General features: G+C 42.9%; 1 protein-coding gene across 5 annotated transcripts in view; it reads left to right on the top strand.

Moving 5' to 3' along the window:
• Window positions 1-244: 244 nt before the first annotated feature.
• Window positions 245-22,374, top strand: part of LOC129192676 (uncharacterized) — a 40,126-nt gene continuing 17,996 nt past the window's right edge. The window contains exons 1-7 of one of the 5 annotated variants that reach the window (XM_054796941.1): window positions 245-593; window positions 9,684-9,745; window positions 17,457-17,552; window positions 17,646-17,729; window positions 17,833-17,925; window positions 20,958-21,148; window positions 21,218-21,411. In XM_054796941.1, the coding sequence (XP_054652916.1) occupies window positions 509-593; window positions 9,684-9,745; window positions 17,457-17,552; window positions 17,646-17,729; window positions 17,833-17,925; window positions 20,958-21,148; window positions 21,218-21,411 (805 nt within the window). In that variant the 5' untranslated portion in view covers window positions 245-508. Of the gene's footprint in view, window positions 594-9,683; window positions 9,746-11,980; window positions 17,373-17,456; window positions 17,553-17,645; window positions 17,730-17,832; window positions 17,926-20,957; window positions 21,149-21,217; window positions 21,412-22,374 lie in introns of those variants that run through there. The other 4 variants (XM_054796940.1, XM_054796939.1, XM_054796943.1 and 1 more) reach the window with 4 other exon arrangements.

Below are 22,374 nucleotides of genomic sequence, written 5' to 3'. Positions count from 1 at the left end.
AAAACATGAAAGTGTGACGGTTAGATTTTTCACGCTGTCATAGAAGATAAAGGATGATTTGAGGGCAAACCGAGCTCCCGTGTTCGTGTTTGTGTTGTTTTGTGTTGGATGCAAATGTGTTCGTGCTGCCACGTTATCCTTTCTTCTTTGGTGACGTCATCAGCGCCGCACTTGCTGGGGGCTGGTGGGGCTAAGGGAGTAGGCGGTGCTCTTGGGACCCATCCCACACCGGAAGTAGCAACCAGGTGCCGATCGTTGGTCTTCTTCCTGGACGACATGAGCGTTTCATCGCACAGCTGGAGCACACCAACCCATATTGATCGATATATGCATAGATAGATAGATAGATAGATAGATAGATAGATAGATAGATAGATAGATAGATACATACATACATTTTGATCGACGTCATGGATGCCTGCAACTGAGTGGAAGCTTCCCGCCATCTCATAGGACGCTCGTCAGCTTGTTACCGGACTCCTACAGAAGCACCTTCCTTCTCCATCTGATGGCCGGACACCAATGGAAGGACTGGTTCGAACGGGAGGAATTGATCGGCCAGATAAGCGACATGCGAGTCCAGAACCTCCAAGGTACGAACACGCCCATTATCAGCACTGTTGTTGTTATTCTTATCAACGCATCACAGCTTCCACAATACTCATCCAGAAGTAGATAGTTACACAGAGTGCAATAGACACATGGATAGTACCTGTATTATGAATGAGTGAGGGTACTTTCATTATCATGGCGTCTAATAAACGAATGACTTTTTATATTTCAATCGCATTAGTTACTAGTGATTAGCACATTGGCCAACACAGTAACAGTCTGGAGATCGGGAAGACATGGGTTGGATTCTCCCCTGGGCATTTCTGTGTGGAGTTTGCATGTTCTCCCCGTGTGATTTCTCCGGCTTGTACTTGTACTCGGGCTTCCTCCCACATTCCACATTGGCGACTCTAAATTGCCCATACAGTAGGTGTGAATGGTTGTTTGTCTATATGTGCCCTGCAATTGGCTGGGGTGTACCCCGTGTCGCCCGAAGTCAGCTGGGATAGGCTCCAGCATGCCCCCGCGACCCTAATGAGGAAGAAGCGGTATAGAAAATGGATGGTTACTCAAATAGAACGTTCCTGGCTGTATTCCCACCATGCTGAAGACGGAAGAGCATCACGTGTCTGAAAAGGAGTAGGAAGAAGCTGAGCTTATTTCCTCCCCATCGCCCGTCGAACACAAATATTTTGTAAATGCAATCGATCCCAACGTGCAGCCTACACCACATTCTCAACATTTGACACAGCAAGAAAACAGCAGCAAAGGTGGAAACGTTTTACAAGAAAGTCCAAATATGAAGAGAAAAAAGGTAATTTGAAAAGAATAAAGCTGTAATGTTATGAGGAAAATGATGTCGTGTTACAAACAAACTTCAATTTGTTGCTACTACATTGACACTCTAGACACTTCTATTACTCAATATCGTAGACATAATAAGAACAACAACAGAAAACCACCTTGTAAATGCACTTTTAACATGATTAGAGCCTTCTAGACATGAAATAACACCCCTATAGTAGCCTTTACACTCCTATTACCCAATATAATAAACAAGAGAAAATAAGACATAGAAAACCTGTTTACCACCTTCTAAATACACTTTTCAACAAGATTAGAGCCCTCTAGACATGAAAAGGCACCCCTATAGTCACCATTACACTCCTATTACCCAATATAATAAACATACGAGAAAATAAGACATAGAAAACCTGTTTACCACCTTCTAAATACACTTTTCAACAAGATTAGAGCCCTCTAGACATGAAATACCACCCCTACAGTCATCTTTACACTCTTATCACCCAATATAGTAGGAATAATAACAGAAAATAAGACAGAAAACTTGTTTACCATCTTCTAAATACACTTTTTAACATGATTAGAGCCCTCTAGACATAAAATAACACCCCTATAGTCACCTTTACACTCTTATCACCCAATATAGTAGGAATAATAACAGAAAATAAGACATAGAAAACCTGTTTACCACCTTCTAAATACACTTTTTAACATGATTAGAGCCCTCTAGACATGAAAAGGCACCCCTATAGTCACCATTACACTCCTATCACCCAATATAATAAACATAAGAGGAAATAAGACACAAAAAACCTGTTTACCACCTTCTAAATAAATTTTAATGTGATTAGAGCCCTCTAGACAGGAAATAACACCCCTACAGCCACCTCGATACTCCTATTACCCAATATCGCAGACATAATAAGAAAAAATAAGACATAGAAAACCTGTTTACCACCTTCTAAATATGCCTTTTAACATGATTAGAGCCCTCTAGACATGACATAACACCCCTATGGTCACCTTTACACTCCCATTAGCCAATATAGTAGACATCATAAGATAAATAACATAGAAAACATGTTTACCACCTTCTAAATATGATTAGATATGAATATTTAGTTTCTCATATTATGTCAAAAAAAGAACTTTTTTTTCTTGGCTATTTCAAGTGTAAGCTAATAAAATGACAAATTACTATTTTCTCATAATATTGTGAGTTTATTCTCATAAAATGACAACTTGTTTCTCTCTTTTTTTTACTTTTCCAACTATGTCAACTTTCTTCTGGTAATATGATGACTTTATTCCCATAATATTTGTTCTTTATTCCCGTAGTATAGTATAATAAATCCTCGTTGTTCCTTGTTGATGTGTGTGTGCGTGTGTGTGTGGTTAGATTGTTGCGTTGGAGTGTGGGTATCCATGGAAACCCAGCAGCATGAGTCACGTTATGGAGATGTTGGAGTGTCGGTGTGTGCGTAGCTTGTTACATCCTGTCCAATGTGCAAACTTTAGGAATGTGGCAAACATGCCGTAAAAGCGTGTTGAACTACGTCCACTCGGCAGCAGTCAGCTGATGCTCACTCCAAACATGCCCGCCTTCCCAGCGGCACCTTTTTCTTTGCACGCTGACGTTCGACGTGTTTGCTGCAGCGAAGGACTTGAAGCGTCAAGGCACAGGTGTCCTACTGGAGGCCCGGGGGCTGGATTCAGTTCCCCGTATTGTTTTATGTGGCCCCTGGAAATAACCATGGCAATGTTATTTTATTCATTCAAAAAAGATATATAGAAATATTTTATATATTTAGATTTTATACATATATATTCATTTTGATTATTTCAGTTTTTAAAAATCTTAATAATTTTTTATATATACAGGGTATTATTGTGCTCTATATTTTGTTAATTATAATTCATTTTATTAGTATTAAATGTATATTTTATTCTATTTTTATAATTGTTTTTCATGAATACACTCAACAAAAACATAACCGCAACACTTTTGTTTTTCCTCCCATTTTTTATGAGATGAACGTGTTCCACATCCACAATATCAGCATTTCTCTCCAATATTGTTGCCAAATGTGTCTAAATGTGTGATCGTGATCACTTCTCCTTTGCTGAGATCATCCATCCCACCTCACAGGTGTCAGAACGCTTATCAGCATGCTGATTAGACACCATCATTAGTGCACAGGTGCGCCTTAGACTGCCCACAATAAAAGGCCACTCTGAAATGTGCAGTTTTATCACACAGCACAATGCCACACATTTGAGGGGGCGTGCAATTGGCTTGCTGACAGCAGGAATGTCAACCAGAGCTGTTGCTCGTGTATTGAATGTTCTTTTCTCCACCATAAGCATCTCCAAAAACTTTAGAATTTATAAATGCTTTTTGTATTAAATGATTTAAATTGTATATTGTACAATATTATTATTATTACATATAATTATTAATATGTTTTAACATTGTAAAACATTTTTATCTTCTTCAAATATATTTAAAGTCAAAAATAAAAAAATGTATTTGTTGTCCATTTTGGTCGAGGTGGTTTGATTTGTTGTGGTTGTTGTTGTTAAATCCAAATTTAAATGAATATTTTTTTATTATTTATTCATGTTACCTGGGAGGCTTGAATGCATGAAAAGAACATTGTCATGCATTATTGACGTTTTTTGAAAAAAACAAAGACAAAATAGTAAAAAAAATATGACTACATTTGTATATTTATTGATTTTCTTTGTATTTCCACATTTGTATATTTTTGTATTATTGATTCTCTTTGTATTTCCACACGTATTGCCTTTTAATTTTGGCACTCCTGTGATTCCATAGTCATTATCTCACATCAAATATTCTACTTTCAAACTCACTTTTTGGAAAATACTGTTTTTGTTTTTTGCAATTTAAAAAAAATGCATTAAAGGTAATTTAAGCGTTGAAAGTAAAAAAAAAAAAAAGAGAGAGAATATATGACTTATAAAACTTCCATGAGAGTTACTCTTATTTAAAGGACCAAAAGTCCAATCCATTCATGAAAATGAATGGCTATTGGTAGTGACTGTAATGATGGAAGAGATGTACTGTATAGTTCCATTAGTACTGTAAGTATGGTTGTTGGTAAACGGGTGTGAGAGGTAATGAGATGAATATGTTTCATACATGCATGCATGTGTACAAACTATATATACCTGCATAGATACAGTACAAGCATACATATACAGTATGCATGTGTACAAACTGTATATACCTGCATAGATACAGTACAAGCATACATATACAGTATGCATGTGTACAAACTGTATATACCTGCATAGATACAGTACAAGCATACATATACAGTATGCATGTGTACAAACTGTATATACCTGCATAGATACAGTACAAGCTTACATATACAGTATACATGCGTACATACTATATATACCTGCATAGATACATGCATACATATACAGTATACATGTGTACAAACTGTATATACCTGCATAGATACAGTACAAGCATACATATACAGTATACATGCGTACATACTGTATATACCTGCATAGATACATGCATACATATACAGTATACATACGTACATACTGTATATACCTGCATTGATACAGTACAAGCATACATATGCAGTATACATGTGTACCAACTGTATATACCTGCATAGATACAGTACAAGCATACATATACAGTATGCATGTGTACAAACTGTATATACCTGCATAGATACATGCATACATATACAGTATACATGCGTACATACTGTATATACCTGCATAGATACAGTACAAGCATACATATACAGTATACATACGTACATACTGTATACATGCGTACATACTGTATGTACATGCGTACATACATACTGTACAGGTAGGTGGCCGTCTGAGGGGAGGCAGAGTTTGACACCCCCGCTTTAAGGCTTCTTACGTAATGGAGAGAGAGAGAGAGGAGCAGCTACTTCACTGATCTGAATGTTCCCACATCCCACACACCCCGGCCCCCCCACCCCTCCTTCTCTGCTGGTACACTGTGCACATGCACTCATTGTCATGCTGGCACCACAACATGAACAATAAGTCCCATTTTTCCCATCCCCTGCTAAACTACACTAGCAGGTGTTCACGTGGTGGTAGATACAGTACTCATCCAGGTCTACTCCATACACTACTTGACTTGACTTGTACTACACCCGAGTACGTGTCGCAGTTCTTTCTCTTTAGTCCCCCACTGGGCACAAGGTGGCCCAATACATTTGACATACGGCAGGGCTGCCAAAGGCTGCTTTTTTATGAGCAGCACATACTTAAAATAGTATTTAATGCAAAAACCACAAATAAACATCAGCAAAAATGGAAAAAATCGGAAGGAATTTTACAAGAACGAAGACATTTTTTATAAAAGTTGTCGTCTAACAAATTTAATAATTTTACGAAAATAAGGTTGTGATATTATGGTGAAAAATAACGCCATGGAAAATTAAAGAAACACGTTACCTTTTGAAAGCCCTAATATTCCAAAACTATGAATAAAGTTGGAAAATGATTTAACACAATACGTTCGAATGTTACAAAAATAACATATCATGGTCATGAAAGTCACCTTTACACTCCTATTACCCAATATAGTAGACATAATAAGAGAAAATAAGACATAGAAAACCTGTTTACTACCTTCTAATTACACTTTTTAACATGATTAGAGCCCTCTAGACATGAAATAACACCCCTATAGTCATCGTTACACTCCTATTACCCAATATAGTAGACATAATAAGAGAAAATAAGACATAGAAAACCTGTTTACCACCTTCTAAATACACTTTTTAACATGATTAGAGCCCTCAAGACATGAAATAACACCCCTATAGTCACCTTTACACTCCTATTACCCAATACAGTAGACATACAGTAATAAGAGAAAATAAGACATAGAAAACCTGTTTACCACCTTCTAAATACACTTTTTAACATGATTAGAGCCCTCAAGACATGAAATAACACCCCTATAGTCACCTTTACACTCCTATTACCCAATACAGTAGACATACAGTAATAAGAGAAAATAAGACATAGAAAACCTGTTTACCACCTTCTAAATACACTTTTTAACATGATTAGAGCCCTCCAGACATGAAATAACACCCCTATAGTCATCTTTACACTCCTATTACCCAATACAGTAGACATTCAGTAATAAGAGAAAATAAGACATAGAAAACCTGTTTACCACCTTCTAAATACACTTTTTAACATGACTAGAGCCCTCTATGTGAGTGTGTATGAGTGGTGTATTATTCCCATAATATTATGACTTTATTATGACTTTACTCACATCATTTTAAGACTACAGGCATATTATGACTTTTTAACTAAATTAATTTCCCAACAATGACAACTTTATTTTGATTTGTTTCTCATAAAATTACAGCTTAAACAAAAAAAAACAACGTAGTTTTTCAAACTATTTCATGTTTCTGCTACGAAAATGATGTTATTTTTCTGATAATAATATTACATGCTTATTATCCTACAATTGCGACCTTTTCTTTTTGGATTCTTTTTAGAATGTGCCTTTTTTTCTTTTAATGTTTGGACTTTATTCTTGTAAAAGGGCAGCTGTTTTTTTTTCATATCTGCTCCTTTTTTTTCTACTTTCCAACTGTTTCTCCTTTCTTCTTGTACATTTTGTGAATAACATTTGGACTTTATTCCCCTGACGTTGGGAATATTGTGTGTATTGGCGATACTCCCAACAAAGCAGGAGCCAAAGTTTCCATCCTGGCTTACTGCAGCAGCAGACGAATGCCAAGCCTGGATGTACCAGCATGGGGTCTCAGGCTCCTGCTTGTCTGCGGTTCCCATGGCAACCGTGGAAGCACTGGAAAGAACCATCCTCATCATCGTTCCTCCCGAGATGGCATTGCCCTACATGGACACCCGACCTGCTGCAGCTTCACACAAGACTTGAAGATGATTTGTTGTGATGTACCGTGACTCCTCTGACTGTGGCCCTAATACTCGGTAGAAACTGAGTGGAGAGGTGCTGTGTATGTGAAGAATATGGCATCAAAGCAGGTGTGCTGGCTTAATAAGGTCGGCGGGCGTGTTGCGTAAAGCTCCACTGAGCTGTGACGTAAGCCTGGATTTGCTGCTGCTTTGTCTTCATTTGGTGTGGAAGCTCTTTTAGGAGATGCAGGTGAACAAACACTGCCTTCAGACGGCTAAGAGGTTGGCGTGCGATGCTGTGGTAACTTGGTAACAAAAGCATCACACTTTCACTCTGTTATCATAAATTGTCTCATTCAATAAATATTCAAATGTGTCTGCAAGTGGAGCCACAGCACCATACGTGTTTTCTTAGTAACACAAATTGAAAGAAATGCAACCCAAGAAGGTCCCAACATAAATATTACTAATGAAAATAGTGGGATATTCTTAGCGGTAGGTCGCACTAACTTGCCTTTGCAGGTCATGAGATTGTTGTTTTGAGGCGCCTGTCCTCCACTCCTGTCTCCTTCTCAATCACATCTGGTCACCCTCCACGTCCCTGATACGTATGTAATATGTAACGCTAACCATGCAGCTAACACCTGTGCTACCCATGCCTGACGTGTGCCAACACATGGAAGCCCAGTGAGTTCCCACTGTGAGGAACCACACGGGACATGACAAATGCTGGACCTCTGCCTTCTTTCATAGCACAGAAACGCTACGATGCTATACGGTGGTGCACCTTGAGAGCGCTGAGCCGCCCGTCCCTAGTCAAGAGTGAAGCTGATGCTGTCAGGTGGCGCTCCAGTCGTCTTTGTTTTCCCGTGCGTGTGCTCATGGTCGATGGTGTATTTTCCCGCTCGATCCCTTGCGTGAGCTCAGTGGTTTAATGGTGTTCTACAATCATCTGCTGTTGTTCTTCTGTGAGCGCAGCAAAAGATACTTTGCTGATTTGTTGATTTGTGGGATCCAAGTGTTGGATTGGATTCTTGAAGGTCCCACCAAGTCTAAGCCACCCAAAGTCTGCTAAAGAGAGCTTTCTTTGCAGTGCAGCCAGCCCACACAAACACACCGTAGTATTCCAGCATCACCCACATTTTTCTAGTCAGGTACATCTTTATATATCCAAACATCTGTGGTCATACTGACATCAAGCAAGGACTGACTGTGGCATGAGATCGGGAGCTCGGTGAACTTGCTTAGCACTAACTTGCTTGTTGGACTCACGAGCTTGTTATGTTCATTTAGCCTATTCAGCCTCCCAGGTATGTTCTTTATGCTATTGTCTTGAATGTTGTGAAAGGATTGTCTAAATAAATACCACTAATAGTCCAGGGCAACTTATACTGTATATGTTATGCATTTGAACGATACAACTCCACAGCAACTTATTGCCTGGAACGTACATAGGGATGACGATGCGAAGAATCAATCTTTTTTATAGTCTCGTTGAATGCAGGGGTGTCCAAAGTGCAGCCTGAGGGTCATTTGCTGCCCACAGCTGTTTTTTTTTGGCCCAAACTAAAAAAAAACAATAGCAAAAATGGAGAATTCTGCAGCAGATTTGCACAAATCAAACTTGAGACAAAAAGTTGTCAAATAACAAGTGGCCATTTTGCAAGAATAACCTTTCATTCTAAGGAAAAAATAGCATCACGTTATTTCAGAAAACTCACAATATTATGAGAAGCAAACAAGAGTAGATAAATAACTTGCCATTTGTGGAAGATTAGCTTGCAGAAAAAGTTATTTTACCAGAATAAAATCAAAGTGTTGTGGGAATAAAGTCATAATTACTCGAAGAACATTGACAAGAACAAAGTTTGAAACGGTTGGAAAATTAAAAAAACAAACTAATTTTATGTGGAAATGTCTTCCCCAGAAAGGGAGTGGGTGTGAGCTCAGGGGAGGTTAACGTCACTTGGAGGAGAAAAAAGGGGCGCTTACTTTGCTCACCAGCACAGTACGAGTAACCTCGCCTCATTGGAGCATTTTTTTTTTTTTAATGATGGGTTATCAGAGGTATTTTTAATGTTGGCGGATTTATTGGTATGATGTCATAAGTCCCTCATATCGGCCCCATAATGATGGTGCAGTAATTGTTAGACAGCATTTTGGCTGTGTGGCCGCTGGCCGCGTTAGACAGGTGACTGCTATACACAGGGTCTACAACGCGCAAATTTTCTGCGTGGGATTTTTCAGTGCCCGCTATAGGCAGGTGGCTGCTAAGACAGGTTTGACTGTATTTGCAGACTGAATACGCTGGAAGAGTAAAAGTTTGTGTACGTACCCTGCATGAGTTTCATCAGATGTTTTGTCTTTTTTCCATCCTCCAGTAGAGAGAGAAGTGGTTCAGAAGAGGACCTTCACGCGATGGATAAATCTGCATTTAAAGAAGGTCTGTTCACACCAAAAGTCATGCTCACTGTATACATTGGACAAAAGTAGTTTGAAAAAGTAGCATCCATTGCCGTATGTTTTGGAGAACGGTGGAACACATTTCATGCTTGACACTCACGGTGGTCAAATAGAGCCTGACATCTACAGACTGTCTTCTAGTCTGCACAAAGAACTTAAAAATGGACAAAAGTTCATGTGATCCATGAATGCATCAATATGATCATTCATATCAAATGTCCTGCTTCAGTTACAATTACTATTTCCTCCTCATTCCTCATCGTTGCACCATACCATGCCACACCATACCATGCCACACCATACCATACCTTTGTATACCATGCCATGCCATAGCACACCATACCATACCTTTGTATACCATACCATGCCATAGCACACCATACCATGCCATACCTTTGTATACCATACCATGCCATAGCACACCATACCATGCCACACCATGCCATAGCACACCATACCATGCCACACCATGCCATAGCACACCATACCATACCTTTGTATACCATACCATGCCATAGCACACCATACCATACCTTTGTATACCATGCCATGCCATAGCACACCATGCCATAGCACACCATACCATGCCATACCTTTGTATACCATACCATGCCATAGCACATCATACCATGCCATACCTTTGTATACCATACCATGCCATAGCACATCATACTATGCCACACCATGCCATAGCACACCATACCTTAGTATAGCACACCATACCATACCTCTGTATACCATACCATGCCGTAGCACACCATACCTTAGTATAACACACCATGCCATACCTCTGTATACCATACCATGCCATGCCAGAGCACACCATACCTTAGTATAGCACACCATACCATACCTCTGTATACCATGCCATGCCATGCCATAGCACACCATACCTTAGTATAGCACACCATACCATACCTTTGTATACTATACCATGCCGTGCCATAGCACATCATACCATACCATACCTCTGTATACCATACCATGCCATGGCATAGCACACCATACCATACCTTTGTATACTATACCATACCATGCCGTGCCATAGCACACCATACCATACCTCTGTATACCATACCATGCCATGCCAGAGCACACCATACCTTAGTATAGAACACCATACCATACCTCTGTATTCAAGATTCAAGATTCAAGAGTTTTATTGTCATGTGCATGGTAAAACAGCAGTTATACCATGCAATGAAAATCTTATTCTGTTCATACTCCCAAGAAAAGAAAGGAAACACAAGAAAGAATAAGAACATAAGAAACATAAACACATAAACATATATACCAATAAATTAAGCAACAACAACAGAAGAGACATTAATACAAGCAAATAATACAAATAAATAAATAAATAAATAAATAAAGTGCTATGAGTGTGTGCGTGTGTTGCGTGCGGCGTGTGCGAGTGCTTCGTTGAGGGTAAAAGCTGTTTGCCAGCCTTGTGGTCCTGGACTTCAAACTCCTGTAGCGTCTGCCTGACGGTAGGAGTGTGAATAATGAGTGTTGTGGATGTGTGCTGTCCTTGATGAGGTTGTGTGTTCTTCGTAGGACTCTAGATTTATAAATGTCTTGCAGTGAGGGGAGGGCTGCCCCAACAATGTTCTGTGAGGTCTTGATCACCCGCTGGAGTGCCTTCCTATCACGTGTTGTACAGTTACCGTACCAAACAGTGATGGAGGCGGTAAGGACACTTTCCATAGTGCATCTGTAGAAGCAACTCAGGATTGTGGTGGACATGCCAAATTTCCTCAGTCTTCTCAGGAAGTACAGTCTCCTTTGGGACTTCTTCAGAATTTGTTGGGTGTTGTGAGACCAGGTGAGGTCCTCGCTGATGTGTGTGCCAAGGAACTTGAAGGTTTTCACCCTCTCCACCTCAGTCTCATCAATAAACAGGGGTCTATGCGGCTCCTTTTCCCTTGTTCTTGGGTCGATGATCATCTCTTTAGTCTTATCTGTATTGAGAAGGAGATTGTTATCACGACACCAAGCTATGAGGTCCGCCACCTCTCTTCTGTATGATGTTTCAACACCACCAGTGATCAGTCCGATGACTGTAGTGTCATCCGCAAATTTAATGATGCTGGTGTTGTTCTGGGAGGCCACGCAATCGTAGGTGAAGAGCGTGTAGAGGAGTGGACTCAGCACACACCCCTGTGGGGTCCCAGTGCTCACAATTCTTGAGCTGGATGTGCGATTGTGGACTCTGACTGACTGGGGTCTGCCTGTGAGAAAGTTAAACACCCAGTTACAGAGGGAGGGTGACAGGCCAAGTGTGAGGAGCTTATTTGTGAGTTTGTGGGGGCTGACTGTATTAAAAGCAGAGCTATAGTCTATAAATAGCACTCTGACGTATGTGTCCTGGCCCTGTAGGTGAGAAAGGGCTGTGTGGATGGCAGTGTTGACTGCATCATCCGTGGACCGGTTCTGGCGATATGCAAACTGTAGAGGGTCCACAGTTGCCGCCGGGATGCTCTTTTTGATGTGGGTCATGACTATTCTTTCAAAGCACTTCATAACAATAGGAGTGAGTGCTATAGGGCGATAGTCATTCAAGCAGGTCACGTTGCTCTTCTTGGGTACGGGCACTATGGTGGTGGACTTAAAGCAGGTCGGTACAGATGCTTGTGCAAGCGACAGGTTAAATATGTCAGCAAGCACATCAGCTAGCTCTGATGAGCAAACCCGAAGTGCACGTCCTGAGATGTTGTCTGGCCCTGCTGCTTTTCGTGGGTTTGTTTTGTTTAGAACCCTGCGCACATCAGCTGATGTCACCATGAGAGGTGAGTCCTGTGTGCTCCCCAGGTTCAGCCACCCTCTCTGCTCATCAGGAGTTTGGGTGTCAAAGCGGGCATAGAACTCATTCAGCTCATCTGGAAGTGTGGTTTGGCTGGACGTGGCTACGCTACTCCGCTGTCGATAGTCTGTGATGTGCTGGAGCCCCGCCCACATGCGCCAAGGGTCTGAGGTGGAATAGTAGCCCTCCAGCTTCTGTCTGTACTGTCTTTTGGCCTCTCGTATGGACCTCCTCAGGTCATATCTGGCCTTTTTGTAGTCCTCAGCGGTGCCCATGACAAATGCAGTGGAACGAGCACGTAGCTTAGCCCTTACATCACAGTTCATCCACTGTTTTTGGTTAGGGTATTTTCTGTAATACTTGGTGGTGCTAACAGTCTCTATGCATGTGCTAATGTAGCCAGTAACAGCAGAAGCATATTCATCCAAATCAACAGTACAATCTTCCCTCCCCGCTGCAGTTTTAAACACATCCCAGTTTGTGCAGCCAAAGCAGTCCTGAAGTACTTGATCAGTTTCTTCATTCCACACTTTAACTGCTGTACGTACAGGGGGAGCTTTTTTAAGAAGTTGTCTGTATGTTGGATAAAGGAATATAGAGATGTGGTCAGCCTTTCCAAAGTGGGGTCTTGGAACAGCCTTCAAAGCACCTTTCATGTTGCTGTAGACTTGGTCCAGGATGTTATTTTCCCTTGTGGGAAAGCTCACATGCTGGTAATATTTGGGGAGGACAGTCCTGAGGTTACAGTGGTTGAAATCGCCAGATATAATGAATACAGCGTCTGGGTGTTTGGTCTCGTGTTTATCAATGATGTCATGCAGGAGGCCTAGTGCATTAGCAGTGTTAGCTCGTGGTGGGATGTAAACAGCAGTTAAATACACAGCGCTAAACTCACGAGGCAAATAAAAAGGTCTGCATTTCACCATCAGCAGCTCAATGTCCTGCGAGCAGTGCTTTTCCATCGTCTGTACGTCTGTGCACCACCGTTTGTTTACGTAAACACAGACGCCGCCACCTCTGTGTTTACCAGACGCTAAAGTCCGATCTCCCCGGTAAGCAGCAAATGATTCCAACTGGATCGCCGAGTCCGGTATATCCTCCGTCAGCCAGGTTTCTGTGAAGGTGAGGACACAGCATTCCCTGATCTCACGTTGAGCTGTAATCCTTGCTCGTAGTTCGTCCATCTTGTTTTCAAGAGAGCGGACGTTGGCTAGCAGCAGGCTTGGTAGCGGTGGCCTCGTCGCTCTAGCTTTTAGCCTAGCATGCAGGCCGGCCCGCTTGCCTCGTTTACGCCTCGGATGCTTTGCTCGCCGGGTATTCAGCTCACCAGGCCCGCAGGCTGCTGCGTTCTCTCGGCGCAGAAGAAAGGCAAAGTCTGAGAGGCTAAATGAAAGTTCGTGGTGAACCCTGCCGATGTTCAAAAGTGTCTCTCTGTTGTAATGTACTGCGTGAGTGTGTTGAATGTCCAAAATGAACAATAAAATAGCAAAAAATAGAAAAACACGGGAGAGTGTCACAGAGACGTCTGCCACGGAGGGCGCCATCTTTGATTGATTGTATACCATGCCATGCCATGCCATAGCACACCATGCCTTAGTATAGCACACCATACCATACCTTTGTATACCATACCATGCCGTGCCATAGCACACCACACCATACCATACCCCTGTATACCATACCATGCCATAGCACACCATACCATACCTCTGTATACCATACCATGCCATGCCATAGCACACCATACCATACCTTTGTATACCATACCATGCCGTGCCATAGCACACCATACCATACCTCTGTATACCATACCATGCCATGCCAAAGCACACCATACCATACCTCTGTATACCATACCATGCCATGCCATAGCGCACCATACCATACCTCTGTATACCATGCCATGCCATAGCACACCATACCATCGCACACCATACCATACCTTTGTATACCATGCCATGCCATAGCACACCATACTATACCTCTGTATACCATGCCATGCCATAGCACACCATACCATACCTCTGTATACCATGCCATGCCATAGCACACCATACCATCGCACACCATACCATAGCATAGCACACCATACCATAGCATACGATACCATACAGTAGCATAGCATAGCATAGCTTACCATAGGTGTTGGGAGACAGGGTAGTGACCATTGAAGACATGTGTTTGGTAATTGTTTACAGTTTAAAGTGGGGGTGGGAATCAAGTGTGGAACTTGGGCTTTGGAACCAAACCATCCCACTTTGCTTCCTGACTATGAGCTATTGTTAAACATACAAGTGATCCCAACTGAGAGCACCCCCTCACCTGGACATCTATCCTTGCGTGCTCATGTATGGTGTATAACACAATACAGCATAGAGACCACACTGGACGGATGATGTCTCACAGCTGGCCTGCCAACACCTTGGTCCCCCCCCCCCCCCATTATAAGACACATCTAGCACTCTTAGTATTGGTGTGAAACGGCTGCAGTTTGTGTTTCTGTACGGGGGGGTTGGGCTTATCAAGCTTTGTCTCTGCACACAAAGAGCTTGTCTTTTGTTGGGCGTCCATCAACTCGCTGACCTACTAATTTACACTCATACACTTGTCCTCCAAGGACCCCCACCACCACCACCCCACCCCCACAATGGTAACATTCATTTATTTGTTACCAAACCAGGGGCCACATAGAAGATGTGGGGGGTCACTTTGATAGTCTTGACATTTTCATTCATTGAAGGTGCTAATATCAGTCCAGTGTGGATCCACATATGCTCAGATACAAATAAACATCTCAGCTATTGTTCTTGTTATGTACAAGTTCCATTTTAGAACATATGGCTTTTTGCATTTATTTTTTGTTTTCTGTGGTGTAATGTTTACCTTTCATTTTGTCGCCGGCCAATTAAAAAATGAGTGGTGGACTACAAATGGCCCCTGTGCCTCACTTTGAACATCCCTCGACTACCCTGACTTAAATGATCTTGTCCAAAGTGCCTTTTTCATTTTTCACGTTTTTCACTTTGGCATATTGTAAAAATAAATGGACCATGAATGAGATGACGATCATTTGCTTTGTGGCCTATAACACAAAGCTAGGATGTTTACTTCAGAGAGCTGAGCATATCCAGCGTGTCCCAAAACAGTGTACTGTGTATACCCTTGCTGCAACAGTCCCCGACACTGCCATGGAAATGTTAGATCCTTCCTTGATGAGATCTTGCCAAACAGGTGGATTGGAAGAAGAGGTTTTGTTGAATACCCTCCGTTTTCACCAGGCCTCACACCTCACACCACTGGACTTTTTTAAATGTAGTTTTTAAGAGGATACCTAAAAGACAAAGTCTACGCTGTGAGATCTGCAACAGTCGCTGATTTGAGAGCAGCCATTGAACGTGAATGCACGCAAATATCTAAGGAATTGTTTGGTGACGTGTGCGATTCCATTGCTTCACGTTGTCAGCACTGTCTGGACCAGAAGGGAAAAATCATGTTTGTAAGTTCTATTACATTTGGAAAATTGAACAAATTATAATCAACATCTACTTTACAGTGTTTAAGGTGTGTATACCTTTTCCTGGTAAGGTTTTTTCAGGGGTTCTGGAGAGGAGGGTCTACCACATAGTGCATCTCGGATTCAGGAGGAGCAGTGTGGTTTTGGTCCTGGTCGTGGAACTTTGGACCAGCTTTATAATCTTGGCAGCATCCTTGAGGGTGCATGGGAGTTTTCCCAACCAGTCCACATGTGTTTAGTGGACTTGGAGAAGGCATTCCACTGTGTTCCTCCATGAATCCTATGGGGAGTGCTCCGGGAGTATGGGGCGGTTTCTTCGCTGTATGACCAGTGTCAGTTTGCCGGCAATAAGTTGGACTGGTTCCAATGAGGGTTGGACTTCACCCGGGCTGCCCTTTGTCACCGATTCCATTCAATACTTCTATGGACAGAATTTGTAGGTGCGCCCAGGGCGTTGAGCACATCTGGTTTGGTGGCTGCAGGATTGGCTCTCTGCTTTTTGCAGATCGTGTGGTCCTGCTGGATTCACCAGGTCATGATCTTCAACCTTCACTGGATCTGTTCGCTGTCGAGAGAAGGCTGAGCCGGGCAAGGCATGTGTTCCCTCTCGCTGGTGGGAGGACTACCAGGGATTTGCAATGGGGTGGATGCCACCAGAAGAAAACAGAGAAGGGGAAGACCTAGAAAAACACGGCCATCCCTGGTGGATGAGATGAGATCTGTTTTATTTGCAGGGATCCCCATTAGCTGTGCTCTAAAAACCAAAGCAATAGCCCCAACAATTGGACAGTTAGTCGACTATGGACAAAATGTAACAAATCAAATTGGACAGTGATAATCCTTCGTGGTAAGGCAGCCTTAGAAGAAAGTAGGAAATAGCGACACAGACTGGAGCACGTGAGGAACAGCCTGGTGTCTTCCAGCTGGTTTAGCCAACCGACTGCGTGGTCTGTCAAGGTGTGTACCTCAGCGATCCCTTCAGGGAAACACCTGGGTTGCTCTTAACAAGTGCCACGCTCGGTCAGAATGACTGCCGTCACAGTGAGGGAGTCAAGGCATTGTTCTTGATTGCTTGCTGTGGAACCCAACACTGCTGCCTCCTGGAAAGTGTGAGTGCCGGTGGTGCTGACGTGACGTTGGTTGTCAGAGACAGGAAACACCAGACGGAAAACTGGAAGTGGCCAAAATAAGAGTGTAGGGATGCAGACCATGACACAAACTTTTCTTTGTGGCTCTTTAGGATGCGTATTTGAGTACGCCTCCTGCTTTAAGACCCAAACTCCACCAATGGTGATTGTGGTGATTCATCATTAGTACATTTTCAAACTCCTGTTGGTTTTTCCTTGAACGTAAAAACTTAATTTGCCTCCTCAGTGTGACCAACCCATTGAGGTCCAAGACCTGTTCCAAGAGATCCAGGATGGACAGATTCTCATGGCTCTTCTGGAGGAACTGTCTGGCTGCAAGCTGGTCAGACTCTCCTTACTTGCTAACATTATCCCACAGTACAGTATCAGGATGCAATCATGACTTGTCTTGGTGCTGCCAATGTTTGCTGTCTAGCTTCATGGCTTCAAGAAGTCCTCCCATCGTATCTTCAGACTCAACAACATTGCCAAGGTCCTGTCTTTCCTGGAGGAGAGAAATGTGAGTAACGTGTTTGCCACATGTAATGATGTATTGCAACAACTACAGTTTGTACTCTGTGTCTGTGTGTGTGTGTGCGTGTGCGTGCGTGTGTGCTCCACAGGTAAAGCTTGTCAGTATTGATGCTGCTGATGTTGCTGATGGAAACTCCTCCATCATACTAGGACTCATCTGGAACATCATCCTCTTCTTCCAGGTTCTCACACTTTTTACCTTGAAATTTGCACGTTGGCCCTCCTTTCCTCTTTCTGCCCTCAGACTGAGGTCAAGTTTGAGAAACATGGTCAGTCCGTGCACTTAGCATTCCGTAAAGAATAGGAGTGCACCATAATTATCGTGACATCATACCAATAAATCTGATAACATACTGTCGCTCTGCTATCTGATCATTCTAAAAGGCTCTACCGGGAGGACACAAAGGCCTTCCCAGGCCAGCTGTGAGACATAATCCCTCCAGCATGTCCTAAGTATGCCACGGGAGATATCCGGAGTAGATGCCCAAGCCACTTCAACTGGCTCCTCTCCATGTGAAGGAGCAGCGGCTCGACTCTGAGCGCCTCCCAGATGACTGATCCTAAGATTCACAAACTGGGCCCTCTCGGCACCTTGGCGGCACCTAGAAATTGTGTGCATGAAAATGATGAACAGAACGGGTGACAAAGGGCAGCCTTGGCGGAGGCCAACGTTCAGCGGAAACAGGTTGGACTTACTGTTGGCAATGCCAACCAGGCTGCTGCGGCTCTACAAGGACTCAATGGCACTTAGTAGCACCACCAATCCTGTACTCTAGGAGCAACCCCCAGAGGACACCGCGAGGGACACGGTCCCATGCCATTTCCAAGTCCACAAAGCAGATGTAGACCTGTTGGGCAAACTCCCAGGTACCCTCCAGTACCCTTGCAAGGGTGTAGAACTGGTCCAGTGTTCCATGACCGGGACCAAAACCACATTGCACCCTTAGTAGTCCACCCGTAGTACAGAGACTACAGAAGCATATTGGATCCTTTTCTTTGCTGCACAGACTTTAAACAGAACAACACAGAGCAGAGTGTGGCCGCACTGCAAGCGGCTGCAGACACAAGAGAGCACCTAGTGCCAAAACCCGCTATGGCAGCACAGACTTCTCACAATGCCAGTTCCTTAAAGGGCCAGGCTCTGCCGGTGAAAATGTCCTGGTTTTCATTATTTTGCATGAAATTGAGCGACATCAGGGCATTCTGCTGCATGTAATGTCATCCCCGAGAGGCTGCCATGTGCGCAGCTTTTTGAATAAGTGGCGCAAAAAGCAGCGGTGTCAGGAGACACTCAGCTCACGAGATGAGATGGTACGTGAGATTGGCCTTACAAGAGCGAGACAAGCTGACCGTATAATACTCCATTTGTTAATATTCAATCCTACTTGGCAGAAATTCACTTATCGCGATTGGGTCTGGAACCAATGAACCGCCGTGAGTGAGGGATTGATGTGTGTGGATGACGTGTATGTGTGTGTATATATATATATATATATATATATATATATATATATATATATATATATATATATATATATATATATACAGTCAAACCTGTCTTAGCAGCCACCTTTATAGAACGGCCACCTGCCTATAGCAGCCACTGAAAAATCCCCCGCAGCAAATGTACATGTTATGGACCCTGTGTATAGCAGTCACCTGTCCAACGTGGCCAGCGGCCACCCATTTTGTCTCCCTTGGTCAATATCTGACCGCATATAGCGGCCAAATTACCAACTCAAGTAGAAGCTTCATGCACGAAAAAGTTTTGTTTTTCAATCAATGAAGCCGTCGTGTGTAGACTTTAATTACTGAGTCCTAGCTCAGTCACAATCATTCACAAGATCCACACAAACTGTCAGTTGTTCCACATAAAAAAGCTGTCTTCTTTTGAGCTTGCTATTTCCTGGTCAAACATGTAACTTTAAGAGCATTTGCACCAAAACATTACCGCAAAGTAGGCTGGGAACAGGACGTGCTCCCAGCGACGCTACAATAAAAAAAAAACATACGCTAGCATGCATGCGGCAGCGGGAGCAAAACTGAGTTGGGTTGTACTTAATTGAAGTATTTTAGAATGTACTCACGTTATTTTTCATCAATCCTCATCCACAAATCCATCAAAGTCCTCATCTTCTGTATTCGACACAAACAAAGCCGTCTTCTTTTCCGTTCGCTACTAGTCTGTTAACTTGTCAGTGTTATTCAGCTCCGAAGCAAAGAAGGAAACTTCTCCTGTTGCTTCTGCCAACTTTATTTATTGAACGCGGCCACCAGACAGCAGCTCAGAACACACACACATCTCTCAGCATCGTCTCTCCTTCCTGCTTGCCCACAAGGCAAAGGTTAAACAAGCCCCACTACATAGCTGTCCAGCCAATGCCTGTAAGAAATGACACCGTGTATTTCCTGGTGTGCACTGGTCAATACTGTAATGCCGCTTGTTGTGGTGAAGGAGAGACTCACGTCGCCGATGCACTTTAATGGCTTTATTAACAGCGGAGAACACTGCAGGACTTTACATCCACGCCAACATAAACACACTTCCCAACTCTCTCCAAACTCACAGCTAGCACTGAGCCTAGCTCTCCTGCTCGGGACGCCCACCGTCACTTCCCGTCACTTCCTGATGAACTAAAGCTGTAATGACACTCTGCCGTATAAAAAGTAAAATATTAAAAACAAGCGTAAGACATTACTAGCACAGCTTTGTTCTGTGGGTGGTGGATATATTCTGTCAGTTATTATTAAGCCTCTAGCTTCCTTTTAGTAAGTAAAAACCTTGGCTATGATTGCACTACATTGTCATGTAGACCGACAAAGTACAAAATTGTGAATTGTACTATGTGATGTGATACTGTTTGACTCATATGCATGTTCAGGATTAAAACCATGAACCATGATAATAACAAGCCTCGTAGTGGTGTGCAACTTTTATCCGCAGTCCGCAGTGCCCTCTACTGGTCAACATTATTTATTTTTTTTTTTTCCTCTACTGGTCAACATTCAAACTGGATGCCAACCTGTCTATAGAGGCCACCTGTCGATAGCGGCCACTTTTGCAGACTCCCTCTAGTGGCCACTATCGACAAGTTTGACTGTATATATAATCTAACATCACCAGTGGGGCAGTCCATTTCAAGACATTTATTTCAATCTGTCCTGTCCTGTCCCATCTTATCTTATCCTATCCTACTCTGTCCTGTCCTGTCAGATAAAGGAATTGACTGGCAACATAAGGAGTCAGTTCCCATCCAGCTCCAGCCTGTCGTCCATACCCACCAGCTTGGAACCATTGAACTGCAGCGTAGCATTGCCAGACACACCGATGGCGCCCCCAAGCACGAGAGAACACAGCAAGGCCATCACAAAGCTGCTGCAGTGGGTGCAGAAGCGAACACGCAGGTGAGTTCAGCTTCCCTTTCAAAGAAACATGGATTTGTTTCTGTTACCCTGGGTGCTTTTGCTCCCAAGGTATGGTGTGGCAGTTCAGGACTTTGGCAAGAGCTGGACAAGCGGTCTTGCTTTCCTTGCTGTCATCAAGTCCATTGACACCAGCCTGGTGGACATGCGGAAGGCCCTGCTGAGGAGTGCCAGGGAAAATCTGGAGGACGCCTTCAGGATTGCCCACTACAGCTTGGGTATCCCACGCCTTCTTGAGCCTGAAGGTATCATAAAAGCAACATCTTTATCAAATAATAGACCACTAAACTGTTGGAACGCCTTGTAAACCAGAATTAGCTCCCTGAGTTGGGTAACTCTGATACTGGCTCTGGCTCGGCCCTGGCTTCACCTCATTTGCAAGACTAAGAGCTGTGGGTTTTGGTCTCAGTAACCTGCTGAACACAGGGTCCAAATTAAACCTCAAACCACCATTCCGATTCAATGATGGGTTCTGTTGTGGCCAAAGAAAACAGATGGTTTGAAAGAGGAGTTAAGGAAAGGAAGCTATTTTTGTCACACAACAGAACCCTAGGAGGGTGTTGGCACACCAATTCCGCCCACTCTTACTGTATTTAAGGCCTAGGCTACCAGCACTTATTAGTTCGCTGACGAAGCTCTTCGGATGAGGAGCGAAACGTCCGACACCTTCTTCACAGAAGTACAGATGACGTCTCAAGAAGCCTTTCCCTTACTTGCAGTGGCAAAAATAACTCATCATTTGATTGATAGAAAAATTATACATTATACCGGGGGGGGGGGTCATCCAAAGTTTTTCCACTGAGGGCTGCAAACTGGAAGAGCCCTCTAGACATGAAATAACACCCCTATAGTCACTGTACACTCCCATTACCCAATATAGTAGACATAATAAAGAAGATAAGACATTAAATACATAGAAAACTTGTGTACCACCTTCTAAATACACTTTAATATTATTAGAGCCCTCTAAACATGATATAACACCCCTATAGTCTTTAGATAGCTAGCTAGATACTTTGTACATTACATTATACTTTACACTCCTATTACCCAATATAGTCGACATAATAAGAGAGGATAAGACATAAGTAAGACACCGAGGAAAAGGCTTCTTGAGACGTCATCTGTACTTCTGTGAAGAAGGTGTCGGACGTTTCGCTCCTCATCCGAAGAGCTTCGTCAGCGAACTAATAAGTGCTGGTGTCTTA

The sequence above is a fragment of the Dunckerocampus dactyliophorus genome, chromosome 13 (assembly GCF_027744805.1).
Source record: "Dunckerocampus dactyliophorus isolate RoL2022-P2 chromosome 13, RoL_Ddac_1.1, whole genome shotgun sequence".
In the NCBI taxonomy this organism is placed as follows: domain Eukaryota; kingdom Metazoa; phylum Chordata; class Actinopteri; order Syngnathiformes; family Syngnathidae; genus Dunckerocampus; species Dunckerocampus dactyliophorus.
Note: the sequence above shows the minus strand (reverse complement) of the source record. Positions and strands in the feature narration are given on the sequence as shown.